This window comes from Corvus cornix, chromosome 7 (assembly GCF_000738735.6).
Source record: "Corvus cornix cornix isolate S_Up_H32 chromosome 7, ASM73873v5, whole genome shotgun sequence".
NCBI classification, from domain to species: Eukaryota; Metazoa; Chordata; class Aves; order Passeriformes; family Corvidae; genus Corvus; species Corvus cornix.
Window position 1 is genome coordinate 27,496,969 of NC_046337.1, and position 22,202 is coordinate 27,519,170.

Consider the following 22,202-nt stretch of genomic DNA (forward strand, 5'->3'; position numbering starts at 1 on the left):
AGGGGGCGGACCCCGCACAAGGAACAGCGGCGCCGGCTCTGGCCGAGGGGTTGGGGGGAAGGAGAAGCGGAGCGGAAAACGGCCAATCAGTGCGCGGCTTGTTGCGGGGGGTGTGGCCCAATGGGCGGGCGCGTTGCTGAGGTGCGGGGCTGGCGGTGGCTGGAGGTGGCGGCGGAGGAGGAGGAGGAAGAGGAGAGCGGGGTGAGGGGCCGGCGGGGCCGGCGCCGGGGGTGGAGGGGCTTGGGCCGGCGCTGGGAGCGAGCATCTCCCGCTCTTTGCGGGCAGCCTGTCGCCGTCTGTCGCTGCCGGTGGTGCGGGCAGGGACGGAAGCCCCGCAGGGTCTGTGCGTGCGGGGGCGCGAACCGTTCTCAACACTCCCGCCGCCAGCGCCGCTCGCTCTCTCTCTCTCCTGTCCCTGCTGCTCTGCTCCCTCTCCTCTCTCCCCTTCCGCTCCCTCTCCGTTCGGACGGTGGCCCCCTCCCCGCGGTTATGTAAGCCCCGGCCCCCCGCCCTGCCCGCGGGGAGCGGTGTCGGGGCCCGGGCAGTGCCCGCTCGCTGCCCGCCTTCGGGGCGCGCCTCGGCTGGGGAAGAAGCTGGGGGAGAAATCGGAGCTGCTCGGGAGCCCGGCTGGCGCCAGGAGTCAAGTTTTGGTTTTCAGTGGGTACGTCTTAAAAGAACATTGGTGTTTGTTTCCTTAGGAGAAGTGGGGAGACATCCCGAAATCCTGGAAGTGCATTGAAAGGTAAGTGAAAGTGAAGAATTCTCTTGATAGCTGCTTCTTGAGTGAGGTGGCGACTTGGTTTCACTGAGTGCTTGTGTCGGGAGCTCGGCGGTTTGCATGCTGTGGCTATGTGACTGTGAAATGTCAGTTGCCTTAGTATCTGGTTAATTAAAATTAGTTTTATGTTCATCAAACTTGAGCACGTAGTCTACTTCATCTGAAAAAAGACTGGTAAAAGTTAACCACATAGTCAGTGACTTATAAAGACTTAAATGATTCCTCAATTCTATATAATGCAATAATGTTTCTTTTCAACAGAATACATACTGTTGTATTAATTTTTGATACTCTTATTAAAATGAGAATAAACATCGTAGTGTAATGCTGGCAGAATTTTGGGATAGACTGTAGTGCATTTTTTCTATTATATTTTGATGGAAATCTACTTCTGGGTTTCAGGGGTTTTTAATAGGGATATTGGAAGCGCATGAGAAGATTTCCAGGAGGAATGCCATTATCATGTTATTAACAGTGAAACTGTTCTAAATAGAGTGCCATCTGTTTAATCCAGACTGCCTCAGTCTGGTTTCAGCATTGAATGTTTTTCACTGTGAGATAAAGTCTGGAAGATTCAGAGCAGTCTTTTTCAGGGTGAGAAGACCCATTTGTTTTTCTATAATGTATGGGGGGGTGGAATTGTAGGAGGGCTCTTTATTTGTGAGGTGCTTAAATCCCTGTCTTACAGAGGATGCAGTTCTGTCACCGACTCGCAAAGTATTTCTTGTTTCTCATTGTGGCTGAAAGTTAATGTTTATGTGTCCAAAGTCCAGTGGTGGTGAGGAATGTTGATGTTTTTCTCAGAATGTTTTTTTCGGTGACCCATAGACATGTCAGATACCAGATAACCTTGGTTTTATTCTTTGAGGGAAAGATACAAAGTCCTAGTTTTATTTATGTTTGGTGCTTTTTTTCCTTATTATTTGTTTTGGGGGGTTGTTTTTTTAATTTTGTTTTGTTTCTTCATGGTGCTTGGAAGCATGCCTTGAGTACTATGCACAAAACTATGCTGGTATTGCTGAATCTGTCACCAGGGACATTCAGTTCTGATCACAGAGTATTGGCTTTGTGTGATCTGTTGTGCATGAACAGAACTGTAGCAGAGGAGTGCACTTGGCAGGATTTGTCTTCAGGTACACCATCGCTTTCAAGGTTTAACAAGGTTTTGAGTAGCTGTTTTTGCCTTCCCCCTCACCCCTCAAGTACATAACAACTCTTGATAAGAAAAACTGTGTGCAGTCAGTTGATCTGCTCTACCATGTTTTGCTTCCTCTATTTCTTTTTCTTTCAGTATGGACCATACTCTTTTAAAAATAAGACCGCAAATATGAGGGATGTGATATTTTGGGAAAATAGTAAGCTCTTTGATGCTCTATCTTCAAGTAAGTGAGTCTGCATAATTTCAAGAGGCCTACAAGTGTTGCTACAACATGTTTTGAGATGGAAGTTTTGCCATAATTAGAGTGTCAGTCTGAAGAAATCAATAGTATGCACAAGGAAATAACATTAGAGAAATTTTCATTTTGTATAAAAAAACCTCAACAAACAAGTAAATGTCCTCTAGGAAGGAAAGGTCATTGAAACTCCATGTACAAATAATCAGTACTTTTTGTGATTTATTGAGTTGATTTTTGGTTTTGTTTTGGTTTTTTTGGTATTCATGGTGGTGATAATTACTGCAAAGATTAAGTGTTCTAGGATAAAGTTATGTTAGCATCTATACAGCTATGCTAGTTATGATTTGCTGGGATTCCTGCTTGTGTTGTTAGGCGAGAGGAAGGCTGCAGGGTTTCTTGGACAGCTTTCAAAAGTCCATGTTTCCAGCAATTTGTGTTGCTGTGCATTCTGAATTAACAGATTGTGAAGTACATTACAGGTACCACTCTTCTCTGCCTGTGCATCCAACAGTGTCTAGTGGTATCCTCTTCATAATTGTTTTCTGGAGTAGAGAGCTGTGTGACGGACGGTGACTTGAAGTATTTTCAGTTTTGAGATGACAAGAAAGGGTTGTGGGTTTTTTTCCCCCTCAATATCAGAATACATATTTGAACTACTTATATATTGCATCTTTTTTCCCTCTGAAATTGCATGGTACTTCCCGTGGTGTTGTATCAGTAGTTCAGTTATGTCATTGGAAGCCTCTTGTCATTTGAATAAAATGTTAATGCTGCTTTAATTACAATAAGGATGGAAAGGATCTTTAGTCCACCTTGGTTTCTTTGAATGCTTTAAAAAAAAAGACTATGAATGGTGGGGAAGGAAATTATCTTCTCAGGCATCATTAGAGAGCTAAATATTTTATAGATAGTATCACAGTCACTGTTTCACCTCTCTTTTAGAGAAGTGATGGGCTGGAGCAGTAGTCTTAGTTTCTTTCTGTTTATGGTGTTTGTTTGCTGGTGGGTTGGTTTTTTGTTTGGGGTTTTTGTTTTTGGGCAGCCCAAAGACCATTCTTTGCAGGAATAGCCATACTGGTCTGATCTGTTATTCTCTCTTGAAGTCTAAAGCTCTGAGACCCTGGAATGTGACAGGACCATTGTTTCAAGTTCTGCTTGTCTGCCACAGCTGAGCAGGTGCTCATTTGACAGCAGGTGCTTTACTTTTGCACTCTTTTCTACAATATAGGGTTACTCCTTAGGTCAGCTCTCCCAGTCTCAGTGGGGATGATGCGTTGTATGGATTTTTGTTTCATGGATATACTTAGAAAAACTTTTGAGCCCATGTATGGTTTTTGCAGCTACCATGTTTTCTGTCAGTAAGAGCTGCACTTTGTGTGGTGTCAGTAAGTCATTCCTCGGTTCTGTTTTGAATCTGTTATCTGAGAGCTTCATGTGATATTCCTTATTTTCTGTACGAGGAGAGGCAGACCAGTTTGGCTCTTTACCAAGCAGTTTAATATGAGTTGAGAATCTTGAAAGATTGTTTAATAAGTTCACTCAAAGACTTGTCTGGGCTGGAAAAGCATTACTTTTCTTGATGCTTGTTTCCCTATATTAAGATATGAACAAATATCAGGAAGTGAAGGTGGAGGCTTCCCCAGCTGAGTCTTCATGAAGGGCATCTGTGCCATTGTAATAACCATTAAAGAAGTCCCTTTCAGGGAAAATTTATCTGAGCAGAGACAGTCACAAGTAGTACAGTTTGACTTGCTACTTCAGTCAGTTACTTTCATTTCCAAACATAATTGTGAGAAGTAATTCTTGACTTATTTAATGCTATTTTCTACAGGGGTTTTTTGAGTAAGGAAGTAGTTTGGGTTTATGCTGGAAGAACTAGCTGTAGGTAAAATGGCAAGCTGGTTGAATTTTTCTCTCTGCACCTTTCTTGAATAATTACTGCTTCTAATAACAAGACAAATAATTCAAGTGCCTTTTTTTAACTTTAGTCATAGGACAGCTTTATGGAGTGACTCAGTGGATCTCCTTATTTTGTATAGAATTCTGACTTCAGTTTCTAAACTTCAAATAAAAGCTCAAGAGGTAGGAGGGGCACTTCTGATGAAATAAAATATAGTTGTTTAGGAAAAACCTACTGTAAAACAAAATTCTGTATTGCCAGCAGTGCTACAAAGAAGAGAACATAAAAACCAAGATCAGGGACTGGGTACAATAGTATACAGTTTGCAGACTGTTTCAATACATGCTGCAGATTATCCATAATAGTAAAAGCTTTTTATTGTATGACAAATGGCCACACAGCAATTTTTCTTTCTTCTGTTAGCGTTACATTTTTCTATCAAATATAGTGGATTTGGGCATAGGGTTCAACAGATGTTTTATTATTAATCAATTCAGATGATTTGTGAAAGACAGAAATACAATTGACAAGTCACTTTTTTGGTCTTCCTTCATTGTATCCTGTTCCACATGCAGTCCACCTTGCCTCTGCTGCCCACTGCCTATGTCAGATCTGCTGCCTTGACCTTTTGGTGTGAGTCTGTAGAGAAATACAGATTTTATGTTCAAATTTACTAACTTTGCCTGAAAATAGAGAGCCAGAGACATTTGGAAAGAAATGCCACTAGGGTAGAGAAATAAAATGTTAGGTGTATAACTACTGTAAAGTGGTAAACTACTTATTTATTTCTCTATCTCTTAGTAGTGGTTATCATTGCTATCATTTGGCATTGAAAAATGCCAAATTCTCTGGCTGTGTAACACTGTTCAGCACAGGACCTGATGGAGATGGTTAGTGCAGTTTAAATCTGTTAAAACACTCTTTGAGGAATTTATCTTTCTGTGTATTCTGTGGGGGTTTTTTTCTACAGGACAAAGTAGTTAATGACATCTCATTTTATATTGTATTGCTACGCAAGCATTCGGCTAACATTCCAGAAATGCAAAGTGAGTATTTTTGTGTGTAATCTCCATAATTTAGCTAATCTTACTATGTTTTTGTTTTAATTACTGTGATTCTTGAGAAAACTGAACCGGTTAGATGTCCTGTAGTGGTGTCTGCACTGTGTATGGTTCATGAGTTCTTTAAATAGTTACACGTTGCTGTTCCTCTGAATTCTGCTTAACTGAAATGTGTGACATGGACATTTGTGCAGACTGCATGACTGCAGTTTGCTGATTCATACAGGGCAAAATCGATATGTCTGGAATATTTTTCTGTTTGCATTTTTAGTAGTTTATAAATTTTAAATTGTAGTTTTATTTAGGGTCTTCCTCCCCTCTTCTGCCTTGGCTTGACCCACATGTGACCTGGGGAAATGATCTGGCATCTGTCTGGAAAGACAGTGAGAAAATTTAAAAGAATAATCTTATTTTTCATGGCCATTCAGCTGAGAAGATACTGGACTGAAAGATGATGAGCTGAAATATGTGTAAAATTTGCTTGCATTTTTCCTTCCTGTCTTAATTTATTTTCTTTTTATTCAAATAGTTTGGCTATTTCCGAGAGTTCTGGTGTCTGTTTCTTTACGTCTCCTCTTCATATTTTCTACTTTGTCTTTTCTGTCTCCTTTAGGTTTGAGGATATCTTGAGCTTGAGGAGAGGCTGGAGAGCAGCCCCTCTGGATGCCTGCCTCTGTTCTGATTTGGAATAGGGCCACAAGGTAGAAAACTTGATTTAGAAAAGGTTATTAAGAAGTCCATAGTAGTTACTGTAGTTATTTTCCTAAATATCCTAAGCACCAGATCTTGGAGACACATGGGCGTAAGTGTAGCAGATTTTGTTGTAGAAATTAGCTCAAGTTAGCTTGTATCTGTAAATTTGAATATTGTATTTCCTGCATGTAAAAAATTAGCTAGAATTTTAATTTTTTTTTTTTTTAACTTGAACTTTGTGAAGCTGTGGTATCTTATGACCAGTGTGCCCCATGTGTAAGCTACAGCGGTGTTTCCACCATCCCCTTCAGACGGTGTGGTAGCAGCATTGTGATGGCTGAACATGAGGGTCAATAACCTTTTAGACAAGATGTGTTTCAGAAGGTAGGAGGCTTTTATGTAAACTTAGTTATAGAGCAGGTGGAGTGAGCAATTTATCAAGCACCCTGGTACATGCCATCAGAGTAGGGCAAAGAACAAAAATCGAAAGGCTCAACTTTGAGTTTGGTATCTCTGTATTACTCTGGGTTAGAGGTATACTTTTTTGAAAAGAATACTTGATGCTTCAGCATGTCACTGTGGTTCCTCATGCTTTAGGTTTGGAAGCCCACATCTAGTTAAAAAAGGTAATTAAGGAAAGCTCCCTACGTAGAATGGTTGTTGTACTGGTCTTTAGTATCTGCATGTAACAACAGATGATGTCAGATCGCTTGATAAATGTGGATACAGAATGCTGTCAGAGTTTTGCGGATGAAAATTATTCATTCCTCTGGAACAGCTGAAGTAAGTGCTAAGGTTCATATATACTTCTGCAAAATTAAGGTTAGAGTTTGAATTTCCAAACTTCTGTCGTAACCATGTTGCTTTGTTAGAATATGTAAAACTGAACTTCAGTAGACAAAACTAGCACTTGTGTTTGTAGCTAGAATCCAGCCTCTGTAGTACAAGTCTTTCTTTGTACAACAGTGATAGTATAAGAGTAAAAGGGAGTGTTAATGTATTTTCAAACTCTTCATATTTTAATGACAGCAGTGGGAGAGACAGATGATTGGTTAAAGTCCATTTACTGTAGTGAACTTACACAAGAAGTGATTGAGGAGTTTAAATGATAGTAATGTGCCCTTTTACATAGAAGTGTAAGGCATGCTGACAAAGGATTTATCCCAGCAAAAGCTCATATTTCTTTGTGTAACAGTGGAGAACTTTCCACTGCTTTTTTTTTTAAGATGTTTTGTTGAGCCGAAACAGCATAGAGATGTGAGCTAAATATGGACACAGAGGGGAGAGCAAGGGGGTTTAGATGTGGAATGGAAAAATTACTAGATCCTTATGCCTGTGGGTTTAGTTTTTTTAAAGATGCTGCTTTCTTGTTCTTAGCATAGAACAGGCTTTAGATGAAATTGCTGAGCTTCCAAAGCTGCTTCTAGATTGTTAATTATGTATTCATTCTGTGTGATAGTTATGTAATAGGCGAACCACCATACCCGATGGTCTCCAATGTTGCATCTGTACAATAATTTCAAATAGTAGCATCCTTAAGCTTCTAGAAGTTACTAAACTACATCTGTGGCAATTTCTTGGGAAGAGAGATGCTAATTTTGTTAGACCTTACATGAGCTGTTCTGATAGCTTTCTTCATGTTAATGGACTGCAGCAAATTGCAGTCCAAATCTTGCCATGTCAGAGTGGCAAGAGCTACATGAATATCTCTAAAACAGTTATGTGTTACCTATGGACATACAAATAGAGATAGCAGTCTTGGACTGGAGCGTAAGTTGAATGGAAATAGAAGAACCTAAAATACTAGATGAATTTAAGCTAAGCATTCATAAACTGTATATCTGCACTGTTTATTTTCATAGACATCCTGTGACAGCAACCTTTCCTTAAAATCACAGGTGTCACATGCATTGCATGATTTTCCAGTGAACAGGGAGGCTAGGAGCAGGCTACTGCCTTTTCTGTTTGCTTAGATCGGTGCATCTGCCAAGACATGTTTCATGTGTTCTGACTCTCTGGCTTTGCCTTCACCCATGTTAGTGTAAACACCACATGAGTTTGAGAAGCTTCTGTGTATCTGTTGAGTAAGAAAACTTCCTAGCTTGCGTTTCATTTGGGGGAGAAGGAGAGAACAAGATTTTCTTTCTCCTCACTACAATTTGGGTTAGAAGTTGAGACAGCAAATAAAAATGTTAAAACCGTTTAGGCATGGCTTGTTGTGCGTGTGTCTCTGAAGGACCAGCTGCAGAAATGACTGAGATGCTCTCTTGCTTGTGCAGGTATTGAGTAGGCTTGGACTATGCATGGTCATGTAAGAACAATTGCTACCTTCAGAATATGCAATTTTCTGCATCAGTGGTGAACATACTCATGCACTCATTCCTTGTACATGCAGAAGTGAAACCTTGTTGGGATAGTTGCAATTTGAAACTTTGTTGGATTTGTCTCCTCAGCCATAGAAAAATGTTTTTGAGGCATCTGGGTGTTTAAGTCTTTGAAATGGTAGCTGTGTTCCACACATACCTTGTGTTCCAGGAATCACGGCATTAAACTCTTTGAGAGAATACATGCTTTGTTTTTTCCTCTCTGTAGGTTAAATCCCTTCAGTTAGCTGCAGGTCTACTGCGTTTTTTCACAGTTAATGTGTACAGTTTACATTAACTTTGAATTTTTTTTTCCCCCTAGCTACTTCAGTGTTGAAGTTGAGTAAAACTTAGGATGCTAAGGCAGAAGAATAAATGTGCAACAGTGGGATTTTATGTTGGTTGTGCACTAAGTCCTAATCAGGTTAAGATCATGGATGGATTCCAGACCAGATTAGGGGTCAGGGGCCAGTACTAATTGGCATTGATTCTGCTGAAATTGTGTAATTGAGTATTGTGCTGATTTTCACAGTGTGTTTTGTGCCGCCACCCCCCCCCCCCCCCCCCCCTTATTTGGCAACTTCCAATTTACTAAATGTTCAAGGGTTAGTTTTGTTATTTTTTCTGTGCCCTTTTTCTCAGACTTGCAGGTTGTGGTCTATGCTAAAGAGAGAAAACTAGGTAGGTTCAACACACAAAAAGTAGAAGGAAGTTCAAGAAAATTGAAGTACAGTGCCTGTATATATTAATTTTGTCTAATAAATGCAGAAAGCTTAAAGATCTCTTGGTCAGTGGAGGAGTGGGAGTGCTATGCCTTTTTCTTTATTTTTTTTCTCCTTTTTTTTTTTCTTTTTTTTTGTCAAGTGCTGGGAAAGAGCTGCTTCAGCATAGTTTCTTGTCATTTTACTGAAACATTTTGCAGGAACCTTATCACACTTGGCTGGTGGAGATGTGTGTGGGTGTGATGGTCCATTGCCCTCCTCTGCTGATGATACTCCCATGATTGCAACCTACTGTATTTGATGGCTTATTTTGATAATAAGTTTTTGGTCTTGTGAGAGAGAGCAGGGAGCAAATCTTAAATGGACATTATCATGCTAGTTAGGAAACCTTAATCACCATGTTGTCCATTTTCAGCTCTATAAAGTTTTGATGTATTTCAAATTAATATTCCAATGGGTAGCTTTTGAAAGACAAAATACCTCTCCTACAGGGAAAGGGTGCAGGCTTTCCTTGGCTTTATGCAGAATTGTAGTAGTAGTTATTTTATTGCTATTTCTATGAACTGCTGGGGCATTCTGCTTTAGTAATGTGTGATGACTTTGAATAGATTGCAATGATTCTCTCTTTGTCTCTGTGAATGCAGACTTTAGAGCTTTGTGAAATACGTAAGGTTGCTATGAGTAAATTCTGCATGTTTATGCATATGCGTCGCATCTATGGAAAATGGAAAAGGTTTTTATTAGCATTTCCTTTTTTATGGCAGGGGAATTTTTGAAGTTGCCATCTTCTTGGTTTTAATAGTTGAAGTGAAACAGATAGAAGTGATTAGGGAACAAAATCGTTAAAATACGTTATGAAAATCTTTTCAAAGTGCCAGTTGGATAGCTGGCAGATAAGGGAAAAAGCACAAGAATTTTTGCCCCAAGTATGAAACCCTTGCTGCTCACTGATAAGAAAGAATTATGGTGTAATGATCTTAACTTGCAAATCTGCACATAATTGCAAATACCGGAGTGTTAGGACTGGGTTTGTGTTTTGTTCAGAACAGTTTCTTCATGTGATGAAGGAGTCACGTGTGGACTGTGTGCATTGGTTTTGGCTTGTTCTTGGTGGTTTTTTGTTGTCCTGGTGGTGCGTTTTTTTCCTTTGGTTTTTTTTTTTTTTTTTTGCTTTATTCCTGATCAGCCCTGCTTTTGGAGAAGTTACTCCACGTTCTCTCTGCAGGTCCATTGTACATTCCAATGACCTCAGTATTTCTAAACCTTCTGTTTGACTGTGTGACCTTGAAAGACTGTGTGTTTTGTGGAGCAAGCTGTATGAAGGGTATTAGATGAGTATATTACTTACACCAAAAATGTATAATCTAGCACTTTCAGGTGCCTGGTGCTTGAACTTTAGTAAATGCTGCTGATCCCTATCAGCACAATTGCAGAGGGAAACAGAACAGGCTTTTAATTAAACTCAGGCTTTGATTAAAAATTTTTGATGATGTGTTTGAAGAGAGTGAACTGAATTTGCTCTATGCCAGTATAACTAATAAAAAAGTAAAAGATCATAAATGTTACCTAGATGGACAGTACCTGTAAAAGATTAGAGAAACTATTTATATTTAGTAAACTACTTATGTTCATGTGGGTGGATTTCTATTTGAAGTAGATGTAATATATGGAATTTCTCAAAGAAGAATAATGTTGCAAAAAGCAGTAGTATGACTCCTAACAGGTTTGCATATAAGGCCATCTCTGCTGTTTTTCCAAGGTTAATTTATTCTGGGACCTTGAGGAGAGGAAAAGCACTGCTTTACCAACTGCTTTTGAATTTTTTTTTTTTAGCAGGAAAACTGTTCAGTATTACAAACAAAACCCCAGAGTATCTGTGTATGGATGAGGTTATGTAAAACCGGCTGAAGATTAGAACATTGAGTACTCAGTGAGTTTTTTTCGAGTGCTAGAAAATGTGTTTGAAAACCTGGAACATTGTAAAATTAACCATCTAGACATAAATTCCATTCCCCGGTCCACGCAAAAAAGCTTGAGGAGGCATACCCATGAAGCTTGCTGTGTGGATTTTCAGTGCTGCTTGTTAAATCTGTAATTTCTCATAATCTTGAAAGACTCACATTTTCTGAGTATATATTGGGGCAGTATTTGACAAAAAACTTTTAATTTTGTTCAGGCTATGAATAGAAAATATGTATGAAAATAGTGTGCATTTAATATCTTGCTTGTTTCAGTAGTGTTGGGGGGAGGAGGAAAAAAGGCTGTGTATTCCAACTGGAGTCATCAAGCACCTGTGGAAGGCTGTTTTTGTCTCTGTTTTCTTTTGTTGTTTTTGTTGTTTGTTGTGGTTTTACACTGTTGTAGTGCTAGGTTTAGTTTAGCAGGCTGCAGCTTTCCCTGAGAGCTCAGCGGAGCTGCTTAGGGCACTGCGACCATTTCCCCCTCCCGTAGTCCATTTCGGACGGCTCCGCACTCTTGCTCCGGTAACTATCAGCTTTACAGCACAGTGACGGTGAAGGAGGCGAGAAAGGGTCTCCCCATGAAGGTTTCAGAGGACCTTCAATGATTACATCCTGTCCCAGCGACCCCCAGAGGCAGGGAGACCTCGTGATGCGGGCGCAGGGGGGTTTTGTCAGATCGCAGGGGCGGTACCTGGGCGGAGTTGGGGTACAGGAACCAATAGGGAGGAACTCGAGGGAGTGGCCAGGGCTAGGGGCAGGGGAAAGTGGGGGGGAACAATGTGAAAGGCATTTAATAAATGAATCAATGGGAAATACAACACCACTTTGCACTACTTTATTTTATATAGTGATGATGCCATGAAGATTTTTTGCCTTTTCTTTTATACCCCTGGTATACCTTTTTTACAACTTCTGTTTTTTTAGTGCTTTTTGCCTACATTCTTGGACTTGTTTGTCAAGCTGAGAGACTAAACATTTTAGAAGCTTTGTAGTTAGGGATCAGTGTGCCCCAAACCCCAAGATCCTCTCCAGAACACATTCTGTAAACTAAGATAGACCTATCCAGGGGAAGGCTCCTTGGGGAGGGGGGCTCACTCGAGCCTCTGATTGGGGAATTTTTGATAGATATGCTAATTAGTAAAACCTATAACGTTATCTTTTGGGGGTGTGCGTTGTCGTGCGCATTTCGGTGCATATGACCTGGACGTGTGCACCTAAGGATCCTTAAAATAAATACCAAGGTAAAATCCCTTTTCCCCTTCTAACCGTGTTTGACTCTTGATTTTAAGACCAAGAAAAGGCATCACTGATCTACAGCTTAGATAAGTGAAAAATATTGTGGAAAGTCTTGCCTAACATGCTGCATGAAAAATTGGGTTGATCTAAGTTGTTTCTGCTGTGTTTATATTGTGTTCCTAAAGATATTATATATATGTAGAAAAAAAATAGATTAGATTTCAGATAAAAGCCCACAAAAACCATCCAAACACCCTCCCCAAGTAACACTCCCACATATGTTAGTAACTTAGTGTCCTCACTATTTAAAAAATACATGAAAAATGAATCATTTCACACTAAAATATTCATTAGTCCTTTCTTATGACTGGTCGGTTTGTATTCTGTTCTAATGTTGGTTTAACAGTAGAAGAATAATGACTGTAAACAATATGCATTGTGTTTAACTATTCAGCAGTGAAAATTAATTATTAAACTCATACCAAGACAAAAGGGGTACCTGGTGTAGTTGTTGCACTAATTTACATTTACTACTGTTTTAATTCTCATGCAGTTATTTCACTGAAAAGCAGCATATACTTCCAAGTAATAGGCCACAGAGTGCCAATTATAGTGAGATGAGTTTCACAGTTTCATGAGAGCTTCTAATAAGGTAATGAGAAAGGGTTACTTTCTTTATAGACACTATTTCTTTGCCTGTTTTCTGTGAAGGAGAGAGTCCAGCAAAGGCCATATTTCTTGCTCTGGAGGAATTCTAGTGACGTTACTAGTAGGTCTGGTCATAAACATCAATTTTTGTAGGACAATCACCTTAATCAGTTGTGTCAAGTATGTTGACTGTTGATGTTCACATTGCTCTTAATGGGTGTGCCATATAGAACTAACATGGTCAGGAACATGTTTTATTTCTTGTGTGTGAAAATTCTGACTCTTAGAATCAGCCTGATCTCAATATAAAATTAACAGTGGTTTTCTCTCTGTTTTGTGAGTTGTTCTTTGCAGTTCTTAAAACCCCCTTCTAACTTTCAGAAAACTAGTGTGAGACTGAAAATTACTTACACTGAAATAAAGCTGACGCATGACGTGTAAGAAGACAAGTTGTTTCCTCTGCAGTGACAGTTGGATGTAATAAAGGCAGCTACAGTTTTAACTGTGAAAGTTGATGCAGATCTTAGATTTCAGAATTCTTGATGCTATTCTGCTTTACCTCTGAATAGTGAACAGCCTCTGTATGTGCTGTAAGTCCTTCTTGTATATATGATGGGTTCAACTTGCTCATATATTCCGTTAGGTCAAGCAGGAGAGATCTGTGCTGTTCTGAAATTGTGTCATCTTGATGAGTAGTGGTGTGATCAGTGATGTTTCATTAACTATATTTGTTGCTCAGTTTGCTTTTTAAAGTCTGGGAACTTGTATTGGAAAAGTAAGACGAGCATATCAATCAAAATTTGTCCTTGAAAATCATGCATCTTAAATGTGAATGATGCATCTGAGTCATATATGAAATTTCTGGCATCGTGCAATAAAACAATGTCTTAATTCTTATGGATCTTTATTTTAACTCTGCCATTTTGAAAGGTTATTTTGGACCTTTGTATTTCATCATTTTTTAAAAGTCAGCAAGATGACATAATTTTAGCTATAATTGAGGTAAATTCAGATAAATTTGGAGATTCCACTCATTTAGGAATTTGTGAATGTGTGAGTGAGTGTATGGATGGAGGGAAATTTGTCACCTCAGCTTAATCTATTTACACTCCTCTTCCTGGAGGTGGAGGCTTTACCATCTGGAAGTTGGAAAGATTAGAATAAGGGATTTCATTACTTTCAGCAGAGGATCCTCTGGGTTAGATCTCTTTGAGAATCGGGTAGAAGAAAGGAGGTTAGGTAAATTAATTAATGAATATGTAACCTAAATTCCATTTTGTGTGAATTACAGTTGGTAGGGAATACTGCAGTGAGGAATGTTTACTGGTATTGGAATTGACTTCAACATTTTAGTGGATATTTTTATAATATAGCAGGCATTGATTTCTCTCAAGTGACAATTTTACAGCTCAAAAATGGGAAGCTGCTTAGAATCTTCAGCTTGTATTTCTAGAATGTTTCTGCTTGAATTTCTTTCCTTTACAGACCAAATAGTGATCTTAGCATAATGTTTGCAGTCTTATTCCAAAGTGCATATTGAGGGGGTTTTGGTGGTGTGTCTTTTTGTTGATTTGTTTTGGTTTGGTTTTGAATTTTGTTTTGGTTTTGTTCCCACAGAAATTCTGTTTAAAGATTTCTCTTAGCCTGTGTCTGTTCATTTTTAGTGCTTAGCACTGAACTCCTTAAAAAAACCACCTTAACTGTGATTTTGAAGTGTTAGTTTGCTGTTAGGCTTTTTTTTTTTTAGGCTCTTTCTTTTACTATGCATTTTGTACCTTTACTTTTCTAGATTTCATTTACTTCTTGAACCAAAACCACGAACAAGAAGGTGTTCAGGAGAGGTAGGGTTACATGGAAAGTAATTTGCATGGAAATGTTTTTGTAAGGAAAGAAGTTAATGCAGGCAAACTAGCATAGGAAGAGTTATTGCATATGAACTGATGCAAAGGGAGGACAAACCTGTATTGTCTAGCGTAGGATGGGTTATCACCAGGATCCTGACAAGAGAATGTTTTAAGTTTAGTGTAGGATGGCTACGTGAAGTTGTTTCTAAGGAAACTGGTGCTGAGAGAATAAGGTAACATTTCTGTGGCTAACCTACGTGTGTGTGTGTATATATATTTTTAAGTGCGTCAGGTCCTTATAATAGAATAATTAATGTGTGTTTTGTGGTATTTAAGGCTGCAGGATAATGTCTTTATTATTACTGTTTCCAAAATCCTTTAAGTAATGTAAAGGAGTGTTTTTTTCCTATACAGAAGATAAGTTTCTTGTTCCACATTCTCAAGCATCTCAACTCTTTTCTGCTTTATTTGTTGCATGAACTCCTAAGAGAAGGATTTAGTTATAAGTATACAGTAGCGTGTTATTCGGGTTCTACTTATTTGCCTCTGTGGGGCGAATGGGACTTAAATTTTTCTCTATAGTCACCTGACTTCTGTAGCTCTCTACAACTATTCTGTACAATACTATGAAAACTACGAAAACAGCAGCTTTAAATTAGTTTATAAAATAATATATGGTGTCTATTTTCAGTGTCATATTTTCATTCCCACTGCCCTAATTGTTTGTTTTCAGCAACTTTGTATCTGTAAAGCGCAGTTTCACTGTAGTAATGGTAGAAAGATAGAAGGTTGGCAGCTGAGCTTTGTGGGGCTTGAAATGGCACAGAAGATAATTTAGAACTTAAAATGACTTAGAGGAGGCTTTTTGGACCAGATGGGCTGTACCTTTTCTTTACCCCTTTTTTGGCAGCAGCTGAAATTGATACGACCTTTTCGATAAGAAATGGATCTTACTGTGTGAGTATGGTACCGTGAAAGTTTACAAGACTATTATCAATCATCTTTGACTTCTCTGTGGCAAGGCTTTCTCCCATTGTTTTCACATAACTTTCTTTGTTGCTGATACTGAAAAAGAAATCTTTTTAGCCTGGTTTTTACTAGTGAGTCAGAGTGGGCAGGGAAGAAATGTCTTATCCAAGTTGTTTTGCATGACTAAGGCTTGTCTAATAAGGCTGGCAACCTAAATCCCACATACAGAATACATCAGCATTTATATTTTAAAGTTGGAATGCATGCCTGTCTGCTGAAGCTTGCAATTAAATTACCTAAAAACTAGAGTTGGAAGAGTGCTCTTTCTATTGAAGAGAAGGCTCGAGCTGGCAATTTAAATTAATAACTGTTCAGAGGAGGTTTTGTTTCTTTCTGCCTTTGTCAGTTTTTACCTTGTTTCTCTGTGCTGCGGAGCTGTATGGCCAGGAGAGTTCTGGCAGAATGTTTGAACCTGTTTCTAATGGCAAGTTGCAGTTGTACCTCTGGTTTGTTGAGGACAATAATGTTTTAGTTTATTTTTTTATGTTCTTACCAAAATGACAGCTTATAAAAGTGTCTACTAAATATGGATACAGGGAAATCCCAGTGGTATTTGTGATATGTTATCATAAGAGATGTATATTACAATACATGTACTTTTAAATAAGTACAAGAAGTCGTCTACCAAAATTGAACATTTCCAAGGCTGGTTTTATTTTGTCTTGGGATTAGATTAGCATAAGAATCAGACCTTTTCTTCTTGCAGAGTTTCCCAGTCTTGTTAGCATGGGTGTGTGGTTGGGGAAACGTTTCCTACATACTTCAGACCACCTGATCTTATGTTGTCTTCTGTGTATTCTGCTTCCCAGAGGGTTGATCATATTTAACACAGGTGCTCTTCTTACAGAGCTATGAACTTTCTGGATCAAAGAAATGGAATGTATGTTTAGTTCAGAGTAAGGATGCGTTCTTTGTGCTTTCCATGCTACTTTTGTTACAGAGGCAGCATGGAAAAATCTTTCTTCAAATACGTTTCTTTCCGTGCTCAGGAATTATAGCTATGAGAGGAGTGTTTATGTAGCTTGGAAGAACAAGCTATATTGATAATGGAGTTTTCTATTCTTTTAGACCTGTCACTCCGTAATGTTCTCTTGCACAAGTGGCACTGTGAAGAGATCATGTAGCATGAAGCATTATTCTTGTTGCTGACACAGTTCAGGTTTTAATTGCAAATTATTCTTCTCATGGCCTTTAAGGTAAAAATACATCATATTTTCATTCATTGTGCAACTAGGACTAAAATTACATTTTATACATCATGCCATCCAGTATATAATGGCCAAAAACTGGACTCATTTTGAAGCGCATGTCCTGTTAATGTAATCTGTCCCATGTATGTTTAAACCAGTATAAAATCCTGGCCTCTTTAAAACAAACATACAAACAAAAAGCCTGAATAAAATAGAAACCACCAACAAGAAAACCCTCTGCATACTTGAATAATCATATTTTCATAAATATCATAAATTATGACCATCTAATTTGTGGCACTTTTTTTTTTCTTTCTAAACCCACTGTAATAGTTGATTGTGTAGCAAGTGGTACTGGCTCAGATTATTTGGGTAATCATTTGGTCTTGGTTAGCGGTTTAAATGCAGACTGGTAAACAGTAGTGTACTCAGTCTGTATGTCTTTCTTCTAAATGTAAGTGAAAAACAAGCTCTCTGATGAGCATAGTTGATTAAACCCTTTTTTATTTCTTTTACTGTAGTCAAAAATTCTTGGGGAGTTATCTGGGTTTTAAGTTTCTTTATTCTGATAGTATATTGTTGGAAAAAACTTTATTTCAGACTTTTATATTTTCAAAGTTAAAAATATTGAGAATGGTGAATTCACCATCCCTGGAGGGATTTAAAAACCCTTGTAGATGTGGCACTCAAGGACGTGGTATATTGGTGGAGTTGGCAGTGCTGTATTAATGGTTGGACTCGATGGTCTTAAGGGTCTTTCTCAGTCAAGATGATTCTATGATTTGTGTGCTCAGCATGATCTAGGAGAGTGCTCTGACTTGATAAAATTCTGTTTACATCTCAACTGTAATTGACAGCTGCACAATGCAAGACTGTGACTTCCTTCAGAACAAAGTATTGTAGCTTTAGGATTCCAGGTCTAATTTAACAGCCTTATCATATTCTGCTCATTTATGCCAAATGAGTAAGTTTAGGAGAAAACATTTAAACTATTATTTCAGGTGTTTTTGTGGGGAAGCTTTTTGGTAATTGATTTTTGGTATTTGATTTTAACATTGAGTGACTGCATTCTTTACTATAACTTTCCTGGTCCATGCTTTAGTATGAATTCAAACTTGCTTGCTTGTTCAGTATTTAAGAAATCTTCATCAGGCCATATGTAAAAATATTTTAGTACATTTAATTATTACTGTTACTAATAACTAAATTTCTGATTAGTTATTATGGTTCCTATATAAGAACCTTTGAACCACAGTAGAAAAAAAAACTAATGTCTTTTAAATAAACATGAGAAATCTCTTATATATTCCCTGTATTTTGTTTGCTTTGGGAGAGATGTGAACGCTCTGGAAATGAAATTCAATACTCTTGGTTCGGGCTACTTCAACCTTGAATAAATATGCACAGGGCTTAATGTATTGAACCAGTTTACTTTAGAGACACGCCCATGCAGTGTTTCATATATTTATATTTTTCCCCCCAAAGGTACAGCAAACCAGGGAGTGAATGGAAGCATGGGGTGTGCTTTACAAATGGCCTTTTGAAAATCCCAGCCAGCCATCTGTGTGTGAGGCTGAGATGGTCCCACAGCCGTTGTGCTCGTGTGCCTCTGGAACAGCGTCCAAGTGTGCCTGGGGCAGCCTGGCCGGTGCAGAGCGGGATGGGGCACCGAGCTGAGGGGCTCACCCTGCTGCTTCTAAGTGTTCCTGTATAGAGTCAGCGGAGCTTGTGTCCTGTGAATTCAGCAGCTAGCTATCTTGCCTCTTTGTACAAGTCCTTAAAAATGCGTTTAATATCCAGGCAGATAATTTGAAAGGAAGAGATGATTTGTCCTAAAATTGAACTAGCAGGGACTGTAGCCAGAATAGATGTGGACTATTTCTGTATTGATACAGCAGCTGTGGTTCTGAAGCTTACTCTGAAAGAAGTTCCTAAATAGGAAAGCTTGAAGCTCAATGCATGGTAAAATCACTAATATACCTAGAGTTGGCTCCTATGTGTGTTGTTTGCCTCATGCTCACTGTGAAGGGATTCTGCAGCAAAAGGTGAGCTTTATTGTAATATGTGATTTTCACAATGACACTGAAGTTTTGGTTCTGTAAGAAATATGTACTAAGGACGTTGTAGTAAGGGAGAGAGTCCTTACTGTATTCCATTTAAGAACTATGTGTTCTCCAAAGTCAGGGTATGAATTCAGTTCACATTTTATCAAATTATTACTCTTTTCTTTCATCTTACATTTTTCTTACACTGTTCTTGGTAAGAACTGTGCCTGTGGTACTGTGCACCACTAAATATGGAAGGATTTTCCACTTAAGTGACAAAAGCCTTTTTTTGGTTGAAGGCAATTCCTCCCTTCCTCCTGCTAAAACACTGAGCTTTTTTTTTTTTTTTTGGCAAATTGCTTTGTTGCAGAAGGATTCACATGGACTTTAGAGGCTTTGATAAACTTCAGTTTGTAAGGCTGAAAAATATTTACATTAATGTTTGCTTTACTTTACTATATTTTTTCCCTATTTTGTGATCATCATCGGGTTTCTTTTATCTTTTAGAAAACGGGGCAGTACTTGAAGGCTTGACAAATGCATCCCAGGTTGAAAAATTTCTGCATTCCTTCTCCTCTTCCTCCTTTAGAAAACTGACTTCTTTAAAGAGGTAAAGTTGAATGTCACACTTTTTTTCCCAGGCAGAGTGAACTAAAACTCAGCTTTTTCTGTAGCATGCCCTATGATGTTTTAAATTAAGTTCTTCTGTCCATGTCTCACTCTGACATGGTATCTGTTTCCCTATATCAAAAAAGATGTCTTTGTAAACTTTTGTTTGCAGAGATCTGGTTAGTTGTTCTGTTCCTTGATAGAATTATTTTTCAGTGTTTCTGCTGAAATGAGTCACTCAAGTGTTACTTGAATTTAAATTAATGTTATTTCTGAATTTGTTGTATTTTAGGATATTTAAACATGCTTTAGAAATCTGAAGCAGTTCCTTACCCACAAGAAAGTTTGTATTCTCTTAATGACTTCCTGCCAAGGGCCATTGAAAAAATGATACATTAACTTAAGAATTGCGTTGGGAAGCCTTACATCTTATTTCACTTCACTTTTCGTTTAACAAATACTGATTGTTCTTAAATACAAGTCTTTCAGAAATCAAAGCAAGTATGTTCTGAGAAGAGAATAGGTGATTGCAGCCATGGAGTCTGGCTATTAAAAGGTCATTTTTTTGTAGGAGTTCCATGATGTAACTTGTATGTCAAACATGTAATTTTTGGTTGAACTGAAGTAATTTTCAAAACACAACTGAAAGACAATTGGCCTGAAGCACTGAATCCTTCTTTTTCCTCCTTCCCCATTTATGCACAGCACTTTAGACTAAGCAAAGAAACAGTGAAATAATTTTTATATAATGGGACTGGTTGCCCAAAATGCAACTTTTACTATTGCTTTGTATTACATAATTCAGTTGGAAAGATATTTACAGCTTTTCATTGGGTAGGATTGTAAAAAACTAAATTTTCCTGCCATAACTAGTATTTAACTTCTTTTTTTTTTTTCTTCTAAAGGTAAGAGAGAAGCAAAAGAAGTAAGAAAATGCTGGGATCAGAACGAGGTGTTGTAGAAGAATGGCTGTCAGAATTCAAGGTGAACTGAGAAGATGAATGATATCTAAACCGTTGGCTTAATGCTGCCAAACATAGTAGTCGGTTTTTTTTAATAGAAAATACTAAACATTTTAAATATCTATTACTTGATCTTTCCATTTCTTATAATGCATAAAGCATGCAAAGGTCTGTGTAATTGAGTCAGCAGATTATATTATAATATATAATGCATAATTCTAATAGTATTTTATTTTTATTGTGTATTATTGTAGAGCAGAACACTGCAGTAGCAATGTGGTCTTTTAAAACATGTATTTTGTGTAGGTCAAGCTGGTGGGATTTAACTAACAGCTGGATAATGCTGCCCAAATTTCCAATTGAGGAACTTTTTAATTTAAAAATAATTAGTAAATATTTATTTGGACTTTAAAAAAAAAATCAAAGAAAAATATTTTACTTTTTCCCCCCTATGGTCTGCATAAAATCAATTGTTTTGTCATAATGAATCTGAAGTATTTTTAAGCTATTTTGCATATTGATAATTATGGTGAGTGAAATACAGGATAATGCATAAACAAGAAAACAGGATTTCATGACTGATAGGAAATTAGTCTGTTTTTTAAATTACGAATTAGTAATTCCTCCCATCATTGATGAGAGTAAGTCGTTATCAGCTGTCATTGGAAATTTGTTTAAGATTCAAGGATGCAAAATCCACAGATATGGTTGCTTGGGGAACACTTGAGGCTGTCCATGCTCGTTCTGTACTCCCCACACCTCTTAAATAAGTTTAGTTGATTTGATAAAATCTTCAGAAAGAGCCTGTTAAATACAGAATATAGAGTCCTTGTATCAAACTAGAGCAAATGATTTATGAAAGATGAATCTAAACTGCTTTTGGATTTAACCCTAAAAGTGGTTATGTGCTCCTGAATGCTATTTGTATGGAGAAGGATTTGTACTCAACAGCTAGGTTACAAGTCTGAAAATTTACTGAACTTCAGGACTTTTCTTTGATGTTGGGATGAGATTTAATTCTTTTGTGGAGATGTTGAATGCTTGGAAGCATTTATTTGTCAGGGTAACCTTTTTTTTTCTTTAGGCATTACCTGAATCACAAATTTCCAGCTATGCAGCTACATTGCACCGAAAAAAACCACTGGTACCAGCTCTTTATAAGGTCATTCAAGATCCAAATAATGAGGTAGGAGATTTAAAAAACCTATTTTATTCCCATTTCTGAATCTTTCACCTCTACAACTAAAGCTAAAGTAATGGAGAGGAAAATAGTTTGATTCTTTTTTCTAATGTAGTCTAACATGGGTATCATCCCTCTTTTTACTCTCTTGTTTTTTGACAGTTACTTTAATGCTTTTCTAGTAAGACACAATCTCATCTGCTTCCAAAAATACTGTTTATGCTGTCTGCTAGATTTTCCTTGCCACAGCTGACAATTATGTTTTATTCGGCAGGAGTTGGTTTTGGTGTTTTGGTTTGGGGTTTTATTTGTTGGGGGTTTTTGGGTGGGGAGTAGAGTTTGGGGTTTTTTTTCATTTGTTTTTTTTAGTTCCCAGAAACCACCTTTCAGTCATAACTGAGACAAAATAGGCCTTACAATGAAACTCAGAAAGACCAATGTGCTTCTCATGTGGTGGCTTATGACAGTGGAAGATGGAGTCAATTTTTTAAATGCCGTTAAGATAAAAAGATCTTCTTGTGCTTATACTAGTATCACTTTTGTGTAATTTGGTTTACACTGTTGTAAACAAGAGCAGAACCAGG

At 38.0% G+C, this 22,202-nt stretch overlaps 1 protein-coding gene across 7 annotated transcripts in view; it reads left to right on the top strand.

The window, feature by feature from the left end:
• Positions 1-70: 70 nt before the first annotated feature.
• The window catches only part of FAM126B (family with sequence similarity 126 member B), a 68,846-nt gene continuing 46,714 nt past the window's right edge, over positions 71-22,202 (top strand). For 2 of the 7 annotated variants that reach the window (XM_039554956.1, XM_010406588.3), the window contains exons 1-4: positions 271-742; positions 19,375-19,477; positions 20,382-20,460; positions 21,523-21,624. In XM_039554956.1, coding sequence (XP_039410890.1) covers positions 20,410-20,460; positions 21,523-21,624 — 153 coding nt within the window. In that variant the 5' untranslated portion in view covers positions 271-742; positions 19,375-19,477; positions 20,382-20,409. Of the gene's footprint in view, positions 90-147; positions 202-270; positions 743-1,180; positions 1,373-5,751; positions 5,838-19,374; positions 19,478-20,381; positions 20,461-21,522; positions 21,625-22,202 lie in introns of those variants that run through there. The other 5 variants (XM_039554958.1, XM_039554957.1, XM_039554959.1 and 2 more) reach the window with 5 other exon arrangements.